We start from the raw sequence: 24523 nt of genomic DNA on the forward strand, positions 1-24523 counted from the left end.
AGGGAAATCAGGTTCTGCCATCAGTTATTTTCCACCACTTGGAGGAACCTGTGTATGTGTACAAAGCGAGAGAGGGAGAGCGAGCGAGAGCGGGTGGGCGGGCTCTGGCGCAGCTCCATCCCACCTCGAAAATACCAACCAGGTGCTGCAGCTTCTTCCTCCTCTGCTGCCCGCTGGCCTCCCACATGCTTGTGGACGTGAGTCGCTTCAACGCTGCTTTGACGGAAGCCTGCGGCAGTGAGCAGCTGCTATGTGCTTCCACTGATTGACACACCGCCGTGGTGGATTCCGCTCGGACGGACGGACAATAGGCAGCCCGGTGCAGCAGCAGCTTCTCGTTCTTAGCCGGGGAGCTTTTCCAGCATTCCTGTCCGGGAATTCTGAACTCACCGCGGCTCCAGATGGCCGGACACGGCTGGGAAGACTGGTTCGAGAGGGAAGAATTTATCGGACAAATCAGCGATATCCGAGTGCAGAACCTGCAAGGTAGGAACATCTCCGCTACTGTAGTTTGAGTCCACAGAACAGTGCGGATGGCCTGGCCACGCATGCACCAGCAGAGTGCACAGTGCCCAGGAACTCAGTTGCGTAGAAGATCGTTTTATTCTGATGTGGGGAACTTTTCTTTTGTTGTATTTGGCTGCTTTCACTTGCAGCACGAAGGTTCCAAACTTTCCAAACGGAGCTCACAAACGCTTTGTTCCACACTGTGCGCCCAGGAGCCTCACAGACTCAGTGACCCGGTGATCTGCTGTGTGGAGGCTTTTATTTACTGAAGTGCACTTTCAGTGTACTCGACGTATGCGGTCCCTGATAGGTATACTCTTTTCAAGACTAGTACACTAAAGATTATTTTAAAAAGGGAATGATCATAGAGCTGCAGTAATTAGTTATTCTATTGTTGGTCTACTTATTTGAATTATTTGTCTATTATTTGAATCCAACATAGAAGTGGTCTCTCTCTCTCTCTCTCTCTCTGTGTGTGTGTGTTCATTTTCTAAAACCATCCAATCCCAGTAGTTGATTAGACCAGGTTCACTTCCAGAGAAAAAATAACTTCCACTAAATCAGAGTGCACTAGTGTGGACACTTGTATGTCATCACTGGGTAAAGTACTGCTGTTGCTGTCTGAATGACTTTTGTATTGGCCTATAATGCTCCTGCAGAAATGTGGGGAGGCATCCGGATATGAACCTGCAGCTCAGGTTGAGGCGTCCTGACTTCCTCAGTATGTATTAGAGCCAGCTTTTCAAGCAAACATCTATGTGTTCTTGTCTAATAAGTTATAACGCTTCTTTAATTGGAGTGTGCTTAAAAGCCAGTATTAAAATGTGAGTTGTCTTAAGATTGTTTTTCATGTCACACATAAAGCAAAAAAAGTAACATAACAGTTTTCATAATTTCCCTAAATACTCCTCAGAGAAAGCAATCTTGTGGTTTTTATTATAAGAAGGGGGGCATGAATGTGTGAGCTAACATGTTGTGGATTGATTCTTACAGACAGCTCTTCTGCATGTGTAGGTGCATTACATTCTATTTTTCACTCCTGTGGGTGTAAGAATGGCTCTCTCTGCCTCTTCTCCAGAAGCAGAGCACATGTGAAAAAGCAAAGCCTGCTGTGGATTTTAAGTAATTTAACACCACTGTTGAACAGTGAAAACATCTTTAGATGTTTAATTCCACTGCAGTCACTGAAAATCTCTTATTTAGCTGCCAATCGACCTGAATAAGAGCCAAACATGTTAAATGAAACTAGGTTATGCAACATGATCAGAAAGGTGTGTTTTGTTATTTTGACACACACATCTATGTTCGGTCATTCTCAACCACCTGCGGCGTTTCCCATTTTGACCTCGGGACTTCCAGACCATACTCTGTATGGATGTTCCTGTACACTGTGCAGGCCACTTGGTTAATGTGTTCCATGTATGCCTTGCCTGCTAGCATCTTGCACCCTGCTGTTATGTGCTGGATTGTCTCTGGGGCATCTTTACACAGCCTGCACCTGGGCCTTACCTGGTGTTGTAGACCCCAGCCTCTATTGATCTTGTACTTGGAGCTTGTTCTTGTGCTGCTATGATTAGTGCCTAGGTCTTTCAGTTCAGGTTTGTTCAGCCACTGGTAGGATTTCTGGATATCAGCCACTTCCTCTATCTGCCGGTAGTACATACCGTTCAGGGGCCTGTTCCTCCTCTTCTTTCTCTGGTTTCTGCTGCCTGAGGTATTTACTCAGGTATAGAAAATGAAGGCACAGGTATGAATCTTACTGGAATGTTGTGAGAGGATTCAAAATGATTTAATCATGTGCATCATGGTTTGGTACAATCTAGACTCAAAGTGACGGAGGGAGTGTAGTCATGTGTCCGGCTCATAAACCCAAGCCCTGCTGTCTCTACGGGAGCATGTGCTCTAATGAGAAGCCCGCACATTCTCAGCCATTCATTCCTATATGGTTTTAAACAAAGCTTTTCCCATGAACATGGACATGTCAATTCCACCTTCTTAAAATGCGCCAGTTTCACGCTTTTGTCCCTCTTCTCTGCACGAAAGCTCGATGAGCAGCTATCACTTTAAAACAATGGCCTGGAGGTTGTTACATAACACAAAATGAGAGGGAGAACGAGAGAGAGCAGCTCTCTGTGCATAACAATATTGAACGTTCCCACACATCCCACACAGCTTTCTGTCCTACCTCACTGGGATGTAGGTTTCTTTCTGAGTACAGTTAACATTGCTGGTTTGCATTCAAGTAACACATTACTAAAGAATTACTTTCTGCTAGTTTATACCATAAACACGGGATGATTCTAAACTTGATTATGATGTGCTGAATCCTTGTGAAAAATTCATTTGCTATGAGTGTGATTTCATTTAAATGTACAGGACTGTCTACAGAGCTGTATTCACATTCCTTTACATTTATCCCACGATGACCAGAGTTTATTTTTCAGGTTGTTTCCACTCATATCATGGGTCAGAACACTTCTAATCTTTGCACAGTTGTCACAGGTGTTCCTTTTTGATAACAGCACGAGTCCCACTATATGTTCTCTATTTGACCCTTTCCTTCAAACACATGCTGAACTATATCCTCATGGCTTTTTCTGTGGTCTGCTTGATGTCAGGAAATTATTTTGGGGGAAAAGTAAGTATCAATCTCTGTCAAAGAAAGTTGGCAAGTCTAAGAAAGCATAAAGGATGAGTTCTCGAAAATGTATTTGATTGCTGTCTCCTGATGCTCTAGACTAGCCTCAGTTACTCCTTCTGAAGTTCTTGAGTAGAGTTTTGGTGACACTTCTCTCAGAGCTGTGGTCATCACTGTTGCTTCTGCACTTTTTCCCTGATAGATTTTTTTCCTTCCAGTCAACTTTACTTAAATATGCTTTGATAAAGCATTCTGTAAACAGCAATGACCTTCTTTTGGCTTTCCTTGTTCATGGAAGGTGCCGATAGTCATCATCTGGACAACTGTCAACTTTACAGCCTTCCCCATTATTGCCATCATCTGTACTGAGGTAGAGAGAGGTGCATAGTATTTATACAGTTTAAACAGAAATGTACTGGAACTTAATAAACGTGGATAATAATAATAATAATAATAACAATAATTAATATTAATAAAAATAATGAAGAAAAATAAAGAATAGTGGTTTTGTGATTTTCATGAGAGATAGATATAATCTATTAATATAAGATATAATCACAAAAGTTAAACAAAGATATATTACATAAGAAATGTTGGTATATTGCTATTCATGTGTAATGAATATTAAACGTACATCAGAACTCAATTTTTTTTAATTAAATGGTGGAAAAAACGAATATTGAACAATACTCAGATTTCTAAATGCATCATTCTATTTCTTATTGAGGCGTACCATTTTAATGTGTCCCAAGACATTATAGACCAGCGGTGAGAACTCCAGGCCTCGAGGGCCGGTGTCCTGCAGGTTTTAGATATCACCGTGAGTCCACACACCTGAATCACATGATTAGTTCATTAGCAGGCCTCTGGAGAACTTCAAGACATGTTGAGGAGGTCATTTAGCCATTTGAATCAGCTGTGTTGGATCAAGGACACATCTAAAACCTGCAGGACACCGGCCCTCGAGGCCTGGAGTTCCCCACCCCCCCTATAGACCCTCATATTGTCTGTGTACTCAGGTCCATGGGATCCTGTACTGATCCTCGTTGTTTTCAAGAGAACTGACTGGTCAGTAGGCTGTGATTTTTATACACGAAATGATTATACCCAAGCATAGCCTACAAGCGTAAGCAGATTGGGTGTGCAATAAAAGATATTATAATGTACCACAGTCGGAAAGCAACCCTGTTCATAACACTGAGAGTTAAACATGAAATTACCATGATAACCACCAATGTTGATTCATAGTACAGGCCTGTGATCTGTGCATTACTATTTACAGTCAGACTAGAACTGCATATAAATTTAAATGTTTTCTTTTGTCTGATAGTGTTTGACTTTGGACAGTTTAAACGTTTGTCTTTTGCTCTGCAGGAAACCAAAACCTGGTTTACCTCAAAGTCACATAATACTACTCAGACTACTAACAGCAACCAGAGAGCTTCCAGTACCGGCAGCTTTTCCTTCAGTGAGTCTGCATGCTCAGAATCAATTTAACATAGTTACACACTTTTAAAATCTAATCTGGGTTTGCACATGCTTTGGTAACCCTGAAAAAACAAACAAACAAACAAACAACAACAACAACCAAGCAAACGTGGGGTTCACCCACGCCAGACGTGCTGCTGCGCAGCCCTCCAAGATCCTGACTGTGCGTCACTGGAAGTGGACGAAGTGTGCGACTGCTGATGTTTATTGCTTGACAAGTGGGTCAGAATGCAGCAGGAAGCAATAACAGAGTTCACTGGGAACAGGAGAACTGTGGAAAAAAACAACAACAACAAAAACTTCAGAGATCAAAAAATAAAGCATCAAAAGCACAGTCAGTAACTGCAGTGACTCTTTTCATTGTTTTTAACACTTCAGCTCTTTGTATGTTAGAACCTTGCTCTCTTCCGTGGTCGGCTCAGGGACCAACAACAACACAAGCAGAGCGGCCCAGACACCAGTTGTAGCACATACTTTGTGCATTGCCTCTATGTGAGAACAGAGCTCACTGCAGGCAGACGGACAGGGACACACTCTCACTGCTCGACCATAAGACCGGCTCGAGTCTCCATACACTCACTGCTTGAGGATCCTGGAGGTGAACAAAGGTCTCGTCTTTTGAGTTCATTCTTGTTTGCATTTCCTGCGGGCAAGGCATGTATAGACTTCAGATTTCGCCTTGATACAGTAAAAAAGCTTTCACTGCACAAACACTCTCTAGCCTGAAACTTATAGAGTAATAGACTCCTCCTTTGTGTGTGCACATTGGACACACAGCATAACAACCAGTCAACTTTAAAGCTTGTGCTGTATTCACATACAAGCTTCTCCCTGAGCCAACAATGGGAAAATCTTTGTAATTAACAAAGTGCACATCATTTCATTACACTGCTCTAACACTCGTGTATACAGCCTTGCATCCATTTTGTAAATGTACTATTTTATGTACTACATTCCACAAACACATAAGAATCTCCAGAAAAATAGGCCTGCTGACTGAAATATACATTTGAAAACATCCAAAGGGCAATTCAGTTAAGCTTCAGCTCAAAGACACACAGTGAAACAGAACAGAGAGCAGCAAAAGACAGAAGATTAGCTGTAGTTCAGGAGGCTGAGCAGGGCATCTACTGAGTGAAAGGTTGGTGGTTCAATCCCTAACTGCTTCAGTCTATAATCTAATATATAACCTTGGGCAAGTTGCTCTCCGATACATTCATCTGAGTGTGAGCGTTAAAGTATTTCAATATAGAAACAAAGGGCTCGTATGAATGGGTCAATTATGTCATGCTGTATAAAGTGCTTGGAGGCTCAGGTAAAGTAGAACAGTGCTATATAAGAACCAGTCGATTTACCATTGACTTTACACTGAGCTGAAATGAAATCCTAGCACATAAGTCAGGAAATGAAATTTGATCATTGTGCTTTTGCCCAAGAAAGTCTATAAATGGATTTTTGGATATTTATTACAGGTCAATAGAGTTCAAGTTCGAGTAATCCTCTCTGTTGTGTTGAACAGAATCTTTTAAAGATTATTAAAGAGCACTGGCTTGGTAAAGCGAAAGTGGAAAGGTGCAGGGATCTTTTGCTCTAAAAGGCAAAACAGGATGCAAATCTGTGAGGTTGCATAACTTTGAAGAAAAAATCTTTCCTGCTTTCATGAAAACTCCACGGTGGTTGTATATCATTCATGTTAAGAAGGTTTCTTCAATTCAGAGGATAGCAAAGTATCACAGTATATCTTTACACATTACCAAGAGCTGTGCGTGGCTGGACAGTTGGCTGCAATAAGAACAGACAGATCAGAATATTGTGACTTTATCAGATTTCTCAGAGCTACTGCACTGTAATCCTGATTGTGTGTTTGTTGTAAAGATTCTTGTTTCATTTGCCCCTTTCCTCACGCTCCCTCGCCTCACCAGGACCACTTTGCTTCCTCTTTTACTTTCTCACCACTGATTGGCTCTGGAGTTTGTTCCTTAATGGAACTCACCTGGCACACATTATATAAAGACTGCACTCACTACCAGCTCACTCTTTTCACTCCCACATGGGGCAGCAGCTGAGAGTTAGCAGTCCATGTGGGTGTCCCCTTAAGTTAAGCTATCACTGATAATAACGAAATAAACCGAAATATACTGCAACAGATTGATGGCTGTTTCATTTTGCGTTCTGACCAGAGGACACGATGATGATGATAATTTCAACCTCCCTATGAACCTCGTAATTAACAGTATTGCAATGGCGGGTGGGCAGAGTGAAGCAATTTCTCTCCTCCTTAAAATATTGATCTCAGATGAGCTCAAGTCTCAGTGACCTTGACTTTAAGATCAAGGTCAGAGGTCAAGTGTTTTGACAATCTTGTGAATGCGATAATTTATTTTTTGGGGGGACCATTTTTACCATGATGAACTACTCCATAACAATTTTAGGAACTTTCAGAAGAAGACTTGGACTACTCAAAGTAAAATAATCAAACCAAATCTGTTGCATCCCTAGTAAATACTACTGAACAGTTTTGATCTGTAACTGTAGCAGACTTTAACCAGAAACAAAATTATTCTTCACTCTAAAAGATAGCAAATTGTGATATCCCTTTACATTTACTGTAGACTGGAAAGCATCAGGTTTTAATTTGTCCAAACAGACAAGCTTTTTCAGTGGAATCTCCTTTTGCCCAGCTGTGAATTATAACAAAAATTCATCTTGCCCAGTCTTACTTTAACTTACTCCTGTTAATGGCTGTGTTTAACATAGTAATTACACAATGAATGACCACTGAAAGTCTGGAAGAAGCTCCTTTTCAACATTTATTCTCACTTCCTTGTCTAAAAATAAAGTGCTGGGTAATGTAAGCCTGGTTTTGCTCAGTTTTCATCTGCAGTCTGTGATTGGCCTGGAAAAGCTGGTTTTATGACATGCACATGATTCCCTGGAGCCTGACAAATGGCCTGGTACGGACACATGCACTGAAGTAGAGCTGCCTCCAAAGAAATGGTGATGAGCCATGTGCCTCATTGTTACTAAGAGATTATGCTCTCAGGTTGACTTGCCGCCCCCGGGGGTGTTCACTGAAGAGGTGTAAGTGCAACAGAAAAACATCCACCCAACCACTGAGCAGGGATCGCTTTTCAATTCTCCACATATTCAACCTGAGGTCCATCTCTTGATGCTTCACTCGTTTCTTTAAGCATCCTTCATTTCGAAGCTATTGCCTCAGTTTTTGATCAAAACTAGTGTTCGAGCTTTGTTGAAGTAGTGGCTGGTTTGTATAATTTGCTGGAATTTAGATGATGTTTAAAACAGGGTGACATGAGCCAGTTTATACGGTGTTCAGCTCTTATATCAGTTCAGAATCACCCTCTGATTTCGTATGATGGCCCAAGGGTTCGGTAGCGTGGTCACCCCATGATCGGAAGGTCGGGGGTTCAAATCCACTGAACGGCTACCCTGAGGTACCCCTGAGCAAGGTACCGTCCCTACACACTGCTCCCCGGGGCCTGATTTGCGTCCGCCCACTGCTTCACAGAGTGAATGGGTTAAATGCAGAGAGTAATTTCCCCACAGGGATCAATAAAGTGTACATTATTGTTGTTGTTGTTGTTATTTAATCACAAGCTGTTGTTTTGAAGCAGAGTTGCACACTTCTCTGCAGCTTCTATCCTCCTGTTATCCCCCCAAAACCCCATCCCCTTAGAGGCTGTGTCAGCTCCCAAACAGACAAAAAACAAACTAAAAGTTAGTTTTTTGTCTGTTTGGGAGCTATGTTTAAGTCAACAAATGACTTAAACATAAGAAATCACAAAGAAAGAACAATATAGTATCCATATCTTCACAAAAGACTAAAACATTGAAATGTGGATTATTAAACATTAAGTCCCTGTTAGTACACGAATCAGTAACTGATCAACAAATCGATTAACCCGGCCTTAGAGAAACTGGGTTACAGCAGGATGATTACTGGTTGTTGTTATTATTAACAACTTTTATTTGTAATCATCTATCGTCCACATGGGCCTAACCCAGAGTTTGTCTGATTTCTCAGACAGAAATTTCTTCTTATCCATGCCGTCACTCTGAGAACGCTTTTCAGCTTGCTCTAATTTTCAGTATTAGTTCACAGATGTTGGTGTCATTGGCAGCAAACTGTATGATGTTCTGCTTTCACTTCACCTGAAATGTTCATTCAGCCTCCTGTGTCTGATCTTCTGATACAAAGACACTTGGCCCATTCGACCATAGCTGGTTGTGTATCAGGGCCTTTGCTGTTTGCCTTCTTGTGGGAAGGTCAGCTGGATTAATCTTCCCCAGGATGTGTGACCATGAAGATAAATTGGTAAGCATCTGGACGTCGGTCACTCTGTTTGTGACAAATGATTTCCACCTTTGTGCAGAACTGCAAATCCATTGTGAAGTGATCTTATTTTATCTGGCTTTCCTCAGTCTTCAATGAGATGATCAAGTTGTTTCCCAGTCTTGATCCAGTCAGGGCTTCCCATGAGCTCCGGACGCAGCATTGTTATTTATTTTTTTATTTATTTTTTGGATGGATTTAGATGCGACTAAGCTCATTGTTGTTTCTCCTTCTTGTTTTTTAGCTTGCAGATATGCCACAGCACTGTATGCTTTCTCACTCCCTTCACAGAACACATGTAGTTCCAATTCATAATTATTTTGCTGCATGCTGGTTTGGTACCACCTTGGTTTGGTGAGCTGATGTATGAATAAGTGAGTTCTGAACACCACTGTTTCCATTCTCGGGCCAGATCTGGTGGCAATTCTTCATCCCAGGAGAGCCCCCTCTCCCACTTCCATTTCTTGAAATGCACATGATGCTAATGGTAAAGTCATAAGTGCGTGTTGAGGAATGCAGAACACTTCCTTTAGTTCCTTTCCTCTCTGTTAAAAACCTGACTAGTGCCTTAAGGTCAAAGGTAAAATCGTTAGTCTCTGGCCTCCACACTGATTCAAGTACTTTAAGTGGTTTTCCATTTGTCTCAGGTGCCAACATGTAGTTTGCGGAGCTCTCCTCATCCATTTGCAGAGCTTCATACCTGCAGCAGCCAGTTTTGTTTGGCAGTTGTTGTTCTATGATGTGCTTCTTCAACCGTGCGTGTACTTGAAATGAATTCATCCACACAGAGTGACTCCCTTATTGTATTCACAACTTGTGGTTTGTATGTTTCATATTGCTTTAGGTGTCTTTGAATCCTAGCCACAAGCACAAATGGGCTTGGTGTAACCCCAAACACCAGTCTCGTCATCCTCAGAATGCACAGGTGTTCATTCCTTTTACTGTCGGTGTACCTGAGAGTCACAAGAACCTGCCAGAAAGGCAACTTTATGTTTCTACATCTAATAAGAACAATGAGCAGATCTGGATTCAAGTTTGGCTCTGTAAGTAAGCAACCATTCAGCAATGGACAGCTGTCTTCATGGGACGACACATCGAGGACCACTCTTAATTTGGTGGTTGCTTCTGAGCACTACATGGTGAGGCATATAGTATCTTACAGTATCTGTGCTGATGTTATCTTGTCTCGCATCTTCTGCTATGTTCTGCTCTAAATAGTTCTGCACCAAATCTGCTGAACAATTTCTGTTCACCAGGAATGGCCAAGGACACTTGTGGGGTCTCCACAGCTTTTATTACAATTTTCTGCCTAGGATGCCAGATATTTTGTAGCAAGACCTTTACTGTGATTCATTTTGATCTTGTGGGAACAAAGGAGCCAAACATGTGCATACATTCTGAATTTGTATTTTGTTTGTTCCATTTCCCTTCCATGCTCGTCATCTGCCACTCTTGCAGCTTCGGCTGTGCCACAACGTGAATCTTGTTTGCTCATTTCTCCTGGGTTTCAGCATCAAAAAATGATGTAGCAAATTCTCTTAGCCAAGCAAATGGACAGGACGTCAGCTATAGTGACAAATGTCTTCATATGAGTCTTCAACATGGCGTACAACACAAGCACAAAATATAATGGCTTCTTGATATTCTTAATCTGGATTACCAAGCATTTAGGCCCATGGCTAGTGTTAATTTAAAGTCATGATCAGAAGTTTAATAAATAAACAGGACAAAGACTGAGCTGTTTGGCCACAATGTGAAGAGGGTTAAAGGTGAGGCTTTAACACCTAAAAACACTGCACCAGCAGTCAAGCACGGTGATGGTTGTGCAGTGTTTTAGGCTGTATGGCTCAAAGCACAAAGTGGATGGAATCATGAAGGAGGACAACTTTACGCCTTGATGATGTCAGTTATGATATGGGCTTCTGCTCCGCGGCTGCTGAGTGAGCCCTCATCTGGGACTCTCCTCAGCTCTTTTCGGGACAGTGGCGCGGCTGCCCCTCTGTTGGTCTTCCTTGGTCTCTTGTGTTCTGGGGGCCTCTGGATGTCTGGAGTTTTGATCTCCTCCACACCTGCTTCACGCCCTGGAGGACGGGGCTGTGGCCCCCCCACACCCTCTAGCAGATTATTACATGAAGGAACCTTTTAAAAAAACAAAAAACAAGCGCGTCCATGCTCACAGGTGTACACACGGGTGATCACACCCACAAACTACACCCTTTTTGGCTCCTACCTCAAAGCACACTGTGTTCTGTTGATCTTATGTGCTGCACAATAATGTTTAACATTTAGTATTTACTGTCATATTCCCATATATCATTGTGATGTTGTTTATTCTATTACTCTTGTTCTCTTCTGCTTGCTTTCTTTTTTCTTTCTCAGCAGGTGATCCAGGTGATTGATATATGCATTTTTTTTTCTCTGCCCGTTCTGTTGGTTTTTGTCTTTTGCCCTTCTCCCCCGTCCCTCTTCCCAGCTGTTTCTCTTTCCCTCTTTCTTTCTCCCCTTCTTTCCCCCAGTCAAGTCTGTCCCGTATTCAGTAAGTGAAAATAAAATAAACAATAAAAGGTGAATCAAATGGACCATTACGGCAAGGCTGGGATGGTCAGTTTGGTAAAGTAAATCCGTTGGGCATCTTTCTTTGCCTTTAGACAACAATTCTGATGGCAAAAGAGCCAAACGGGACAGGCCAAAAAAAAAGAAAAAAAAAAAAGAAATAAAGAACATGTTAACTTAAAAAAAAAAAAAAAAAAGTTATGATATGGGCCTCCAGTATTATGTGGTGATGTTGTTGATGAACATAAAATTCTCAAGTCTTATAGAAATGTTGAAATAAAAAATAAAATCTGACAAAATAGTTGTAACACATTTTAATATCAGTGAGTAGCTTAAAAAGTAAAAAGTTTGTGGCAAACACGTGTGATTTGATGTTGATTTGTAAACCAATCCTCACTGTCAGTTTTATCCTCACATCCTATGACACGAGAGATAAGCTTAGTCAGTCGTGTCAGCAGCGTTTGTTGTTCTCTGAAACATTTTTAAACATTAACCTAATAAATGGCTTCCTTGAGGATTTATTGATGCTTGCAGAGGAACAGGTGCAACTCGTGCACCAACATCAGTGACCACATAAAAAATAGTCTGGGGCTTTTTCTTTGTTTGACTAGCGTGCCACGTCAGAAAGGGGGGGTGTGAGCATATTGGCTTACTGGTGAGTGTGAAAGACATGAGCAAAGAGATTAATAACTGATTAACAATCATGGACACTAGTGGTGCTGGCTAGCATACAGGGCTGTGTTGAGTCTGCATCATTGTAATCCTTTTTCCCTCCATCCACAAAAAAGGAGGGGTTGTTCCGTTGGCCAAGTTATGTGGACCAGATGTTACAGATCTTACAATTCAGTTTTATTTAGACAGCGCCAAATCACAACCACAGTCACCTCAAGGCGCTTTACTTGGCAATGTAAAGACCCCACAATAATAAAAGTATGGACATGGATTACCAATCCGTTTGAGCACAGCAGAGTGTGTGCTCTAATTGTTTAGATGGCTACCTTACTACGAGAACAGACTGAAAGCACTCTCCACACCGCTGTGAGTTGACCTCTGTATAGGGAGATAAAACAAAACACTCTGTTCAGATCAGTATCCAGATTGTTTTTCTGTGTGTTTACTGTGAGACAGTCACAGTTACCTGAATTCAAAGGTGAGACCTTTGCACTGTGAAGGGCGTGCTTTCAGGTAGGGTTGGGTGATAAAACGATTAAAAGAATTACTGTGAAATAACTTTTCCTGGACAGACAAGAAGGATACCGCGCTGAACAAATCATGGGGTTGGAACAGAGTTAGAGCCATGCCAGTTTAGGCAGATTATGAGAAGCACATGTGCTAAAGTTCAATATACAGGGTGGGCCATTTATATGGAAACACTGTAATAACATGGGAATGGTTGGTGATATTAAAGTCCTGTTTGTGGCACATTAGTATATGTGAGGGGGCAAACTCCTGAAGATGGGTGGTGACCATGGTGGCCATTTAGAAGTCGGCCATCTTGGATACAACTTTTGTTTTTTCAATAGGAAGAGGGCCATGTGACACATCAGACTTATTGGTAATGTCACAAGAAAAACAATGGTGTGCTTGGTTTCAACGTAACTTTGTGTATGTGTGTACGTACACATACGTACACACATACGTAAGTGTGTACGTGTGTGCACGTAAGTGTGTACGTGTGTGCACGTAAGTGTGCACGTGTGTGTGTGTGTGTGTGTGTGTGTATATATACAATATATAAAAAAATAGCTTTACTTTGTTGTCTGGGTCAACTTTTCTTGCAAGAGACAGAGAGAGGCGTTGAAAGACTGCTCCAACGGAACTTGTTGTTGAATTGAATTGTTTTCGGAGGAAAACACGAACACAGCGTACAGTCGAGTCTTAATAGCTTATTTACAACTGGGCTCGTCAGGCACTCTTCTTGGCTGCAGTGGTTATTATTATATTTACATGCTTCCAGCTCCCGTTTTTGCTCGATGACAGCTCGTACTTTTCCACTCTCCTTTTTCTCCCTCCTCTTGCTCACACACACATAACGTGTATGGCAGTCCATTCTCCCTGCAGCACGGACTACACTGCCCATGAGGCTACATTCTTTAGAGCTATGCCTGTAGCATTCTGCCTGTTAGCTTAGCACAACAACAACAACAAAAAGGCACTCTCTCACCCAGGAAACACACAGTCGCAGAGAGAGAGAGAGAGAGCGCGTTGCCCTGTATCCATGGCAACCGTAAGCTGCCGCCTGGCACAACAGAACATCACAGCTGTCAAACAAAAACCAAACAGTTCTGACCCGCCACAATATGAAACAGGAAAATACCGCAGTGTAATCCATTTATTTCAACAAAGTAACTGTATTCTGAATACCACCTTTTTAAACGGTAACTGTAACGCAATACAGTTACTCATATTTTGTATTTTAAATACGTAACGGCGGTACATGTATTCCGTTACTCCCCAACACTGGATACAAATAATATCAGGCTGATCCTGCCATGATTTGTTCCCCCAGTTCAAATCACGGACAAACAGTATCCCACAGTTGTTTGTTTTTAAACCCATTTTGTACAGAGAGGCATTTTTTGAAAAATGTATTGATAGCAATGTTGAATATTATTACACAGGAAAAAAAACATCTACATGTAAAATAATCACACCGTGACGCCTCTGCCTTTGTAAATGGAGGGACAGTAACTGCGTGTGTGTATGTAAGCGTGTAAAACCTGCAGATAGAGACAAAATACTGTTAATCTGACTATCTGCCATTCTGCAATTCATCTCATATAAACAATAACGTGGCGCACAGCGTGGCGTGAAAAAAGGCACATACCTTTGACGTTGCGTGACCAACTCTGTATTCCTCATCCACACATGAACGCAAAAAAGAAGTTTTTAAAAACCTCAGTTTTCGGTGTGGACGAAACAGCTGCGCTTTCAAAAATACCCGTGTAGGTGCTGATGTAGCCTAAAAGAGTTAGTAGTTTATTTTCTTACTACCTGTAATTTATTGCAGATTACTTGTATTTGCTTAATTGTTTACTAAATGTTTGAGGTGTGAAATAAACCACAATGGAGCAAAATATGGGCGTGTGTGTGGTTGGAGGATGTGTTTGTGCGCGCGCGCGCGGGGGGGTGCGAGCGAACATTTTTCTTGTAAATCAAAGGGGGTCCTAGCAAAAAATGTTTGAGAACCACTGGGTTATGGCGTTATTTTTGTGCCACTATTCTGAGCGCACGTAAAAAACATTTTGCAGGTGCAAGTGTTGCATGTTGAGGAGAAATTTATTTTGAGCGAAGAAAAGCTAAATTTGAGTGAACAAAATTCAATGCTGCGTGCAAAAACTGTATTTCAGTGTTTGCTATTACACACACACACACACACACACACACACACACACACACACACACACACACACACACACACAACAGCAGCCCCTCTCGCTCAGTGTTTGCATTTGCGCTTTATTGAGACATCACATATTTACAAGAGTGCTGTAACGTTTTCGGAGATTTGATTAAAACAATTTAATGGGTTAAATGTCGACGGGGAAAGAGTGGACCAAAGCGTGGGGAAACAGCTTCTTTGAACTCTGCTGTTATGTAATGTCTCTGGATGATGCAGCACTGCAGTCTAAAGGGATGCTCCTGTCATAGCTGCTCAATAAATATTTCAGTGAAATTGCTCTACTGCTATTTTGGTATTCTGTTACCTTGAGTCACAAACCAGCATTAACGCTGCAAGTGTAATACTGATAATAATTAGGTCCCCAAACACAAAACAATCACAATCACTAAAAGAAAGGACTTTCTCTGGGAATTTGCAGTATTTCATCTCTTGAGTCGGCATTCAGAGTGACACCAGTGAATGTGTAGGTGGATCCAAGATATGTGCAGTGATTCATTTTCAGTGTTATCAGAGTGTAAGAAGTTGTCTTTGTGGCTCAAACTAGCAGAAGTCAGAGCTAACCCTTCCCTTTGAAATTACCATCTTTTAAAGACGTTTAATTAAAAACAACATGTCAGGTAATGCTGTATAAGAACCAGTCCATTTTTTACTACAAAGCCAGTTCAACCTATCTGGGATATCTTTCTGTTATCTGGATTCACTTGCCCTAACATTGTTGATCAGCGTCAGCAGTAACATGAAGCTGGTTATCAACTCTTAAGTTAACCCCGAGTTTCCCCTGCATGTTCATATGAAAGGGGTGACAGCAGCTGACCAAACACGAAGGGGTGTTTCATGGATCGCATGACTCTTCCTTCAAAGAAAATAATCCCTCCAGAGATGTTATCAAATGGTGATAAGCTCTAAAAAGCATAAATGTAAACCAGTAAACTGCAACACTGTTGATAAAAGGACAAAAGATCAGTGCTGCACAGAGCAATAAAATAAAGATTTTAATTCCAGTTAATTATTTTATCACTGTGTTCTCAGTGCTGCTGTTTATTTCCAAAGCGGCGACTGCACATTTAGAGCTGTGAAGACTATTTAAACATTAAAGCTTACTGTCTCACAGCCTGATGAAGAAGACGTGGAAATCGCTGCAGTTTGTCGCAGATCACAGTGATAACACTGCGACTGTTTGCTCGGGTATTCTTGACGTGTGTTCTGTGTTCTAGTAGCTGCAATCCCAGCAGAAGAATACATTTGATAGCAGATTAGAATGAAGTGTAAAAGAACTTTTTAACATTTTAATTTTGATACACGGACATTCCTGTGACAAAGCGACACACAGTTTTAAGTATGGCTTAACAACCTGTACATATAACATGTATCCCCAGCAGAAAATCTCTTAAAACATGCTGTAAATAAAAGAATCAGTGAAAATGTTTCCAGTAGATTTGGAGCCAAAAGTGAACACCTAACCACTTACTAATTAATTATAATTGCTAACTTTCTGAGTGCTCTTCCTCCACCTCTGTGTACCCAGTAATATCATTAAAGCTGTAAATACATCCTTCATACTGCCCATAATTTAAAAACAAAAAAATTTGCACAGCAAACAAATGAGAGCAGCCAGCCAGAGAAGGCTTGGCTTAGATAAATGTAACTTGAGCACAGATGAAAGGTGGTTGTTGGGTAACTGAGCATAAATCCCAATTTTTGGATAACTCTGATTTGTTTGGTCTCAAAATTCTCACAAATGTCAGCGACACATTTTAAACAATACAAAATGTGTTTTAGACATGTGAGAGGGTAAATAATGCTGCTGCTATGGAGTTCAGAAGTGAAATCATCAAATAAATTTGAAGCCTTACGTATACAAGGCAGGATTTAAAAAACCGTGGGTGGTAACAGTCATCTTAAAGTTAGTCATATTTTGCTCAGTCTGTTCTCTCAATGCCTCAAGCACAATCTGAGATACATGGAGTTACTTGCAACATGTGAAATAGCAGCTTCATGAATGTTGATGGTGATGCAGTTACATCCCCATCCCCGGTGTCTTTCTTCTAGCTAATGTTTTGTGCCATTAGCTTTGTTGGTGAGAATATATACTACCTCCTCCAGTGCTAACCAGTTAACTGTAGCTTACGTCTTTGTGTTGTTGTGTGCTGTTCAAGTAAATCTGTTGCAATGAATGAGTGAGAGGATCCAGGCAAAAGACAGTGAACACAAGTGAATCTAACAGGGTGAAAGAAAGAGGCACAAAAACTATACTAAGACTAAAACAAAGCAAGAACTGAAAGTACAGAATACTGATGAATATAAGAACATGATACAACAGACCTGCAGAACCAAGGACACATGAAAACCACGTAAAGATAAACATGAGCTCCGAACTTCAAAAAAACTCATGACCAAAAAATAAAAAAAATCAGTTTGTAGGCATTTTCTAAAAGAGGATGACAGATGTGCGACAACCAGAACAACAATTTCCAGTACTGAGTTTGTTTGCTTTCTTCTGAAATGATTGGTAATCTACCCTCACATTTGAATAAAATGATGATCATATATCTATTGTAGTACAGTCAAAGCTTATCCATTAATCACCAAGTTATGAAATCTGACATAACTTTTGAAAGAAGCCCATTCATTATGTGTTATGAAAGTAATGTCAGCAGCTGAAATCGTTTTTCCAGGGGTCCGTTCTTCGTACCTCGCTAAGTAGGTTAGCTGGATTTGATTGTTGACGATTTCGCGTGATCTTGGATCGTTCGGTTCCCCGAAGCTCATCCGGGACTTGCTGCCATAGCAACAGAGCCGTAAGCGTAAACCTGCTCGAGAGCAGGTTCACTTTATGTAAACAGGATTAGATCGCGGCCACGCAGGTATGTCTGCTTCATTTATACGAAAGCAACAGCGATATTCCACCACTGTTTCACCATAAATAAATAACATCAATGTAACTAAAGATAATGCAGCACTTGATCCATTTATTGATTTCATACAGATACATACAGGTCATTTCCTAAAAAAGGGAAATGTACTATTAACATTCTATTACATGTATGTGATTATTACAGATGTAATTCATATTTCAGAGTAGTAATTGGAAATCACTTCGTGTAATCAAGATGGGAGACCACGGCTATAAAAGCGAAGGTGGATTTGGGAAGTCTGTCGCAGTCATATCCTGTCCGTATACGCGAGCAGCCCATTGCGGAAGGTGCAAGATTGATAAGGAGAGTCCTCAGAATCCAGCGTATATTGCGGGATAGACAGGATCCTTTAGCTCAGCGCGACAGTGTGCTCATTGAGAGATATCGATATTCCCGTGAGGGTATTATTTACTTAACCAACTTGTTGACGAGGGGGTGCAGGACCACCACCTGTCTTTTTTTTGCTCTGCCCTTTTCTTGGTTGCTGTTATAAACAAACAGATTATTCCAGGGTCTCTTTCCAAGAGACGACAAGCAATATAAGTGATAAATATTACCATTCTGTAGAATATTCTTATATTTCCCTTTTACTTGTTCCCATGTTCTAGTGGGTCCTGTTGTGGCTCTAATGTGTAAGGGGATATAATATAACAATATAATATAATGTAATGTAATATTGGATAATATAGTGTAATATAATAAATCTACCCTACCGCCTACTGGTGTTGGCCAGAGGGGCCGATGGCGCGATATGGCAGCCTGGCTTCTGTCAGTCTGCCCCAGGGCAGCTGTGGCTACAACCGTAGCTGCCTCCACCAGTGTGTGAATGTGAGAGTGACTGAATAGTGGCATTGTAAAGCGCTTTGGGTGCCTTGGAAAGCGCTATATCAATCCACTCCATTATTATTGTTATTATTAAATTATTTACGAGTTTAATTTGTCAGCAACTTCCTGCCAGCCCTCTCTCCTTCCTTTTGCAGCCTTTGCAGTGTTCCCTTGCGTTCTGATTAAACTCTGAAACTCCTGAAATCCCTCACTCAAGAGTTCTTGCTCTGCTGCCGAAAAATACCGAGCGCTCTCCTTCGACATTTTCGCCGACCAATCAGAGGGTTGCCGATCAATGTTTCTACTATCGATGCGTAGCCCCTTTTACGACACCCAGTGATCTCACATTACTTCATCCAGCTGTACTGATCGTCAACAGCAGGTGTGTTCGGGGAACCGGATTAGCGAGCTCACGGTTAGCGCGATGGTTTGGTCTTGGATGTGTCATTTGATCTTGGATGTAGTAAGCGACGTACGAAGAACGGGCCCCAGGTGTAATATCTGACACACTGCTCTGGTCCCTGTTAGGAAATGAATGCTGAACTGTGGCAAGTGGCTGATGTTTTAATGAAACATTAAGTCAGTGTCTTGCATACCTAACAGTGTATCCTTTTTAGAAGTGGGAAGTAAGTAATTCTTTTTTAATAGGAACTTAGTGAAGCTCAATTAAAAATAGTCAACAAGAGTGGCATCAGTGTTTGAGGATATGACTGCTGAAAGCAGAGAGACCCATAAAAAGGCTTAGCATCACAAGATGAAATAGAATTGGTACTGAAAGTATTTCATCATTGTGGGAATAGTTAGGACCTAACTAGAAGTATGTACTTTGAACCCTTGATCATCGAGTACGGTGGGATTCAGTCTGTAGCACTGGCTACTCTATAATTGTTTTAGAGCATACTCTTCAGTTCATCTGGCTCATCTTTCCTCAGGCTTTTTCCCGTCATGCTTTTTCGGTTTTCTCACCTAACGCCACCCCCTTCTTCTGTCTGCTGTGACAAAAGCCTCAGCTACACCCCCTAAATACCAAAACTGGCACTCTCTGAGAACAGTGAGGTAAATCCTCTGCTGGAAGGCATTCCCTTTGAGGAAACACTGCTGAGGTTCACTTTACTGGACACATTGACAAGATGTATCAGCATTCTACATGTTACTCCTCTGATACAGAGGTGCAGCTGATATTGATTTTTGCTTTAAGGTGACCTGTCATCAAACTGCACTGTGATGATGATGATGATGATGAAACATTCAGCATTACTGCAACTGTATAAGCTCTCGTTACCCTTGTCTGCAGCGTTTGCTTCAGTACCTGACCCATTCTGAACATGGAAATAAATAACAGCTGACTTTGCTGCCATGGCAACCCCTCCGGTCCGCTCTCTAGTTGTTTCCCTCCATACATCCACTCTCTATGTTGCAACTTCTGCCTCTCTAGTATTGGTAAAGGAAATTAACAGGAAAAAATAATAATTGTAATTCATCTGACCAACTAGAGTTTCCGCTAGTTGGTCATTAGCTCAGCGGTCCACCTGGCCTGAGGTGAACCAAACAAATATTACTGGTGTATCTGTATTCTGTATATCATTGGTGTATTTGTAGTTTATTAGTGGACAGATAACAGAGTTTACAGGCATGACTACTGGAAGTAGTCAGAGAGCACATGTGACACACTGACTGATAATAGGACCAAATCCGCTGCCAAGCAGGGGAGTTTACATGTTCTCCCGTTGTGGGTTCTTTGCAGATCCTCCAGCTTCTTCACACACTCCAAAGCCATCCTTGTTAGGCTTGTTGGTGATTCTGAATTTGCCATAGGTTTTATTGTGAGTGTGAATGGTTGCCTGTCTCTGTGTTGGTTGTGCGATAAAGTGGCAACCTGTCCAGGGTGTACCCCGCTTCTCATATCGTGACAGTTGGGATGGGCTCCAACCCTAATTAAATTGTTCTTTTTATGAGACAATAACATTTGGAGCATACTCTCTAAATACTACTTTCCATGCATTGTGACTGAACAACATTATGTCACAATGCAATGCATTGTTTTGAATAGTAACCGCAGTAGACCTACGTGTGCTGTCTTCTTTGATAAAGTAACTCTCAAATCCTTTTTTCTTGTTTTTCTGTGTTACAGTTGAAAGGGAACTGGTTCAGAAGAGGACCTTCACCCGTTGGATAAACCTCCACCTAGAAAAGGTTTGTGCAGAGCATCAGGATGTTATCACTGCAGAACATTCACAGGACTAGAAACATAAATCATGCTCAGTTACTGCAGTTGCTACTCTTTAATCTAACTGCGGTTAAGCAGAGGAACCCGCTCATACACATGGTAGGACACACAAGATGGATATTAATGGGGACAGCCACTCTGAATTATGTATGTGGTTGTGTGAAACTGCCTGTGTGTGACATTAAACTTTCATTTGGTTTTCTACTGTTGATCCAATCTATTGTTAATCTATTCCCCAGACATACTCTGTTTCTAGAGACTGATTATGATTCTGTGGAGTCTGTGCTTTTCTACTCTGGAGCTTCTGTTTTGCTTTTGTTGGCAGTTCTAATCAGGGGTGAGTCAGAGTTAGCTGTGAGTTGGAGTGTCTGATCAAGGCTTTTGTTTTGCCTCACACAATGAGCCTCTCTTCTCTTATTCACTCTTTGGCCATGTGTCAAATTTCTGACCCACTAATTGACAATCATGCGTTTGTCTGCTGTCAACTTGGAAAGTTGATTCCCCCACCCTCTGACCCCTCCACCACACAACATGCAAACCATGTTCAGACTGGTTCACAAATCCCTGAGTTGTTTTTTAATTGTTATGACAACAGAGCTAAGTGTTGGCTCATGCAGACTGATTTTAACGATAAGCCTGTGCTTGCACTTGCTGCCGTTGGCCTACGTACCATGTCTTTAAGCAGGTAACAATTAAACCAAGACTTCAAAACCCATCATTTGACCCAGCTGTCTTAGCTAATTATAGGCCAATCTCCAACCTTCCTTTCATCTCAAAAAAGAGTAGTTGTCAAACAGCTAACAGATCATCCGCAGAGGAATGGCTTATTAGAAATTTTGAGAAAATAACTCGAAATTTCGAGAAATATAACTCAAAATTTCGAGTTACTTTTCTCAAAATTTCGAGTTAGCTCTGCCAATCAAAAATATACGTGAATGAGGTCGCTTTCTTGTTACCCGGAAGCATATGGCGCAGAGGAACGCGCACTCAAAAACGGATCCCAACAAATTGGCGCTTTCGCGAGTACGTTTACTGATAGTAACACCATGTGATTCAGCTAATAACACAGGGATTTCATCATTTGTGAAGCCAGGCTGAAAACACGCAGCAATCTGTGCATTCACGACTGGATGTAATAACGGTAGCTTAGCTGTAGCATTTGTAGCTGAGGGCTTCAGCTTCCGGGTAACAAGGAAATGACGTCATTCACGTAGATTACTGATTGGCAGCGCTAACTCGAAATTTCGAGTTGCTTTTCTCAAAGTTTTGAGTTAATAAATCGAAATTTCGAGTTACTTTCTCGAAATTTCGACATATTAACTTGAAATTTCGAGAAAATAACTTGAAATTTCGAGAAAATAACTCGAAATTTTGAGTTATGGATCTTTTTTTTTTTTTTTTTTTTTTTTTTTTTTTTAGTGGGGGAAACGGGCTTCCATACAAAGGGGTGGGATTAAATAAGTGTTTACTTCTTCCCACTCCCTTTCAACATGTAAATTAATCAGAACGGTTTTTTTTGTATGTAATTTGTATAGTATTTTTTTTCTTTCTTATTTTATTGTTATTATATTATTATTATATTGTTCACATGTTGAAATAAATTACCAATCAATCAATGTTGAATTGTCTCGCAGCTGCTCTATTCCCATGTTGTTGCAGTATGTTAATGACTAACCTCGTATTGTGGATGGATGATCTCAGTTGTTCTCCTGACTGAAGTTTGGTCTGTTTACGGCATCCTGCCATGCAATTACATTTGTCCCTGACCACCAGAAACCTTCACGTTAACTTTTATCGAGTATCAAGTTAGCGTTCATCCTTCAGCTTCACTGTGCTAATGTTATGCTAACGTAGCTGTTTTACTAGTGATCACGTAGGACATCATTATGTACCAGCTAGTCCAACTTCAGTAACCCTAAAAAAGTCGCTGCTGTTCAGTTTTCTGTTTTCATTTATGTTGGAAGTGATAGCAGAGCTGTACGTTTTAATTTTTTCAGAAATCTCTCAGTCAGAACATGCTATATCATGTTTAGGTGGAAACTAGCGAGCTAACTTCCTGCTAACTTCTAACTCCGTTGAATTTAATAAATTCATGGATGCCTGGATGTTAAACTTAATTGTTACACCTGGTAAAGCAGCAACGCTGATCATTTTATTACAGATGAAAGGATTTAGACAGTTTTTAACTCTTAGTGATGCCGCAGTGTTCGTTTGACATTGGGTCCAAAACTCCATCTGCTTCAGGTCCCAGATTACTCTGCGAGGCTCCTCACTACGGCAGCCATAATGCTCCGACAATCCATCAAGCGGTGCGGTTTCATAGCTTACCAAAGTCGTACTAAAACATTTCTTGACAGATTTGTGCACGCTGTGTACCACATAAAATCGGTTCGAGGTCAGTAAGCACAACCGGAATTCATACAGAAGGCACACTGTCGATTTTTGAGAAAATTAAAGGATTTTAAGTGTGACTTATAGTGTGTAAAATATGTTATACAGAAGAAAAGAATATATCGTGATATATATCGTTACCGCACATGCTTCATATTATACTGTGATATGGATTTTAGGCCATATCACCCAGCCCTAACTCAAAGCATCCGTTTAAAACATTAACATTAATTAAAGTGTACAGCAGTGAACCTTTGATTTTTCACAAAGCTCTTATAGTTTGCTGCACAGCTGATGACAGGAAATGTTACACAGTTTCTACAATCTTTCAATGCCCAACCTTCATCAGCTTGTTGCCAACCGGAGATTTCAGTGATTTAAGACAGTATTAATGTTGTTTTTGCTCTGTGCTGCTCAGCTTGAAGCGTAATGATCTATTACAGTTTAGATCTTGTTAATTCCCATCACAGGTCATGTTAAACTAAACTCTTCAACTTCTTGAAATTGAGCCTTTATGCTAACATTTTCTGTTTACTTTATTAAATATCAGATTTCATTCAGATTTAAATGATGTAGGTGTAATGATGTAAAGTAGGTTTGTACAACCCAATCTACAACAAAATGAGATGTTTTAATAACTGTAAATAAAAAAGAATGCCACATTTCATTTCAAACTTTTGGTCACACGTTCCCCCAAAAATGCCCATATTCTCAGACCACGTGGAAGAACATACCAGAGTCATCCAGATATGCTACATAATTTTTCACACCAGACTGCACAGTGTTCATCAGCCTTTGAAAAGTGGCTGGGACATTTTTTCAACTTAAAAGATTTGGCAGTGTATTCTACAAACCCATCTTCCAACATCCGATGACCGATCCGTGCTGGGTTAATGCAGTATACGTGCTGGATGATGGGTTTGTGGTCACCACTCTCTATGTAATGCTCAAGAACTGTGGCTAAGACAGCAGACTCTAGATGTTTTCAATATTTTGGTATTCTCATTTTTTTAACATGTTGACTTTCCAAAAATGGGACTTTTTGTTCCTGTCAAGTCTTTGAATTGAATAGTCTATGTCATTGACAAAACGGTTTGCAGGACTGAGTCAGTGTGGCTAACAACCAAAGCCAAGACATTAAATTATTCCTTTAGCTGAGAGATCTTCATTCTTAAACTGTTGAGGTGGGGCAATGAAGTTATTGAAGTTCTGGTTTCTATCA

General features: G+C 40.9%; 1 protein-coding gene across 3 annotated transcripts in view; it reads left to right on the forward strand.

Annotated features, from left to right (window-relative positions):
• Nucleotides 1-91: 91 nt before the first annotated feature.
• Nucleotides 92-24523, forward strand: part of clmna (calmin a) — a 36135-nt gene continuing 11703 nt past the window's right edge. For all 3 annotated transcript variants that reach the window (XM_026151939.2, XM_026151940.2, XM_026151941.2), the window contains exons 1-2: nucleotides 92-486; nucleotides 20815-20876. In XM_026151939.2, the coding sequence (XP_026007724.1) occupies nucleotides 402-486; nucleotides 20815-20876 (147 nt within the window). In that variant the 5' untranslated portion in view covers nucleotides 92-401. The remainder of the gene's footprint in view (nucleotides 487-20814; nucleotides 20877-24523) is intronic.

Source organism: Astatotilapia calliptera, chromosome 19 (genome assembly GCF_964374335.1).
Source record: "Astatotilapia calliptera chromosome 19, fAstCal68.1, whole genome shotgun sequence".
NCBI lineage: Eukaryota > Metazoa > Chordata > Actinopteri > Cichliformes > Cichlidae > Astatotilapia > Astatotilapia calliptera.